This window comes from Scylla paramamosain, unplaced genomic scaffold (genome assembly GCF_035594125.1).
Source record: "Scylla paramamosain isolate STU-SP2022 unplaced genomic scaffold, ASM3559412v1 Contig7, whole genome shotgun sequence".
Classification (NCBI taxonomy): Eukaryota; Metazoa; Arthropoda; class Malacostraca; order Decapoda; family Portunidae; genus Scylla; species Scylla paramamosain.
The window spans coordinates 952,501-955,451 of record NW_026973672.1 but is presented as its reverse complement, the minus strand read 5'-3'; the positions used below and the strand labels follow the sequence as shown (position 1 = coordinate 955,451).

Sequence of the window (2,951 nt, the reverse complement as noted above, 5' to 3'; positions counted from 1 at the left end):
TCTCACCCTGCTCTCCCTCTCACAGACCACTTCTCACCCTGCTCTCCCTCTCACAGACCACTTCTCACCCTGCTCTCCCTCTCATAGACCACTTCTCATTCTGCTCACCCTCTCATAGACCACTTCTCATCCTGCTTTCCCTCACAGACCACTTCTCACCCTGCTCTCCCTCTCACAGACCACTTCTCACCCTGCTCTCCTTCTCACAGACCACATCCCTCTTACCCTGCTCTCTCTGTCTGTCTCTTTCCCCCACAGGCCACAGTCTGCTGAAGCTGTGCAAGGCTCGGCCAGACCAGCGGTGGGTTGGGGCAGCTGGCATGGACAGTCGCAAGTATCGCATCTGAGGGGAGGCTGGTGCTGAGCTGACCATTCCTGTCCCTACCGGCACCACCGTCTGGCTCGAGCAGCACCAGAAATTGCTGGGTGAGGATGCCACTCTCACCTTTTTCCTGATGGCACTCTCACCCTTTTCCTTTTTCACCCTGTCTTTATTTTCTCTTTGATCTCTAGTTAGGAAAACTTTTTTTTATTGATAGGAAGGAATTGGTTCTGAAATAGACTGGTGGATGAATGGAATGGACTCAGTAATCAGTTGTTAGTGTGTATGTGTGTGTGTGTAGGATAGTTAAGCTGTAATCAGTAGAAATATTTCCCTAAGTTAAGATGTGATTTTTATCTTTTCTTCCTTTATTTATTTTTTTTTTTTTTTCAGGTGAGATAAACTGTGCAGGGGACAAGGTGTTGGTGGCTCGAGGTGGGCAGAGCAGCAACCCCAGCAACCAGTACAATGGGCAGAAGGGACAGGTGGGTACTGGTGGGGCATCAGGAACACTGGCAGTTCCTTGGTTTATTTATTTATTGATTTATTTGTTTTTATGTAAGTGGGTCACTGGCCAACAGCAACAAAAGGTTAAAAAGGAAAAAAAAGGCTCACTAGAATGCCAGTCCCTAAAGAGAGGTCAAAAAGGATCATCAATAATTGGAGGACAAGTGTCTTGAAATGGAAACCTCCTCTCATACATGCAAAATGTACTCTGTGCATGGACAGATAAGGCATCTGTGCAAAGTTAGCAGCTGTTGGGGTGAGAAAAACTATGTACAAACCTGCTGGCTTCTTACACTATCCCTTTTGATGATATGTTCTCATGTTCCTATGTTCCCACATCCACAGGGACACATTGTGAAGCTGGAACTGAAGCTGTTGGCCGATGTGGGTCTGGTGGGCTTCCCTAATGCTGGCAAGTCCACACTGCTGTGGGCCATCTCCAGGGCCAGACCCAAGGTGGCCAGCTACCCCTGTGAGTGTTCTGCACCTCTCTCTCCTTGTTCACATGATCTCCACTTCACTCTGCCTCATGTTTGCTTGATTTTTTGACTGTACTGCTCATTGCCTTTACTTTATACTGTTTCATGTCTTCTCACTATATGTACTCTCTCTCTCTCTCTCTCTCTCTCTCTCTCTCTCTCTCTCTCTCTCTCTCTCTCTCCTCTCTCTCTCTCTCTCTCTTCTCCTCTCTCTCTCTCTCTCTCTCTCTCTTCTCTCTCTCTCTCTTTGTCCCATAAATATGTTTGTCTGTCTGTCACCACACTTCAGACTAGAAGTATTCCCATAGTTCATACAATTCATCATTTTCATCTCCTGCCTCTGAGCCACAGCCTGCCCAAGGAAACAGAGAACCATTCCCAAGACTAGACAACTATGAATATTTTTCATGCCCTCCTACTTTGCTAATCTGTCTTGGGCTCATGAAAGTTATGTAGAAAGTACTTTTTTAGGTACAAGTGATTGCTTCATAAACATGACATGCATGTAATAAAACTGAATACAGGAATTAATTAGAGGAGAAGCATATAAAAAATAATTCAATGAAATCTGTATTATTATTGTTATTATTATTATTATCATTATTATTAGTAGTAGTAGTATTAGTAGTAGTAGTAGTACATTTTATTTTATTTTATGAATTTTATTTTATTTAGATAGATTATTATTGTTGTTATCATTATTATTATTATTATTATTATTATTACACATTATTTCTCCTTATCAGCATAGATAATATTGTGAGATGGAGGCAGTTGGCCAAGTGAATAAGCAAGTTTGGATAACCTGATTCAAGGTTTGTTATGTTCACTTTAAGACAAGAACATCATCCATTGCATAACTCAGGTCAAGGGCAAAAGGAAATCAAGTGCTTGTAAACTTTACCTTAATATATTCAACAATTTATAGCAAACAAAGCTGCCTATTGAAAAATGAAAGGATAGACAGGCCAGCAGATGTTACATCACAGCAGTTTGACAAACAGATTAAGTACTCTCATGATTCACTACTAGACTAGCAACAGTCACTTGTTATTCCACTTGTCACCAATACACTCCTCCATCCAACAGGAAATAATAACATACACCATAAACTCACAATGGTTGATAATCACTGACAAACCACAAAGCACTTCACCAAAACCACCACCACAAAACAGCATTAAATAACATAACTGCTCTCACTGAATAAACCAAGACAAGTATCATGGAAACTGAAGGTACATGTACTTATCCATTGCATAGAGTGTAGCAGCTGCAAGCAAACCCACCAGTCCCAAGCAGAGGCACAACACAGCTCACTACAGCCGACCAAGAATATCTGTCAGCTTTACCCCCGACCTGGGCTTAGGTTAAGTCCACCTGGGCCTGGCATGTACATTTCCATTGGCCAGCCACAATTCATCCCAAGCTCATGACCTGACTCCAACTTTGGTTAACTAGGAACTTGTAACAATAGATAGATAGATAAATAGATTATTATTGTTATTATTATTATTATTATTATTATTATTATTATTATTATTATTATTATTAAAATAGTACAGATACAACATATCAGACAAACACAAAATGCAAAATCAACTGAAGAGAAACAAAACAGCACATTATAAGCCTAATTTTAT

At 40.9% G+C, this 2,951-nt stretch overlaps 1 protein-coding gene across 1 annotated transcript in view; it reads left to right on the top strand.

The window, feature by feature from the left end:
- Positions 1 to 347: 347 nt before the first annotated feature.
- The window catches only part of LOC135096797 (GTP-binding protein 10-like), a gene marked incomplete at its 5' end in the record, with an annotated part of 20,204 nt that continues 17,600 nt past the window's right edge, over positions 348 to 2,951 (top strand). Inside the window, 3 exons of the mRNA XM_063998554.1 lie at positions 348 to 426; positions 716 to 807; positions 1,175 to 1,301. Of these exons, the coding sequence (XP_063854624.1) occupies positions 348 to 426; positions 716 to 807; positions 1,175 to 1,301 (298 nt within the window). The remainder of the gene's footprint in view (positions 427 to 715; positions 808 to 1,174; positions 1,302 to 2,951) is intronic.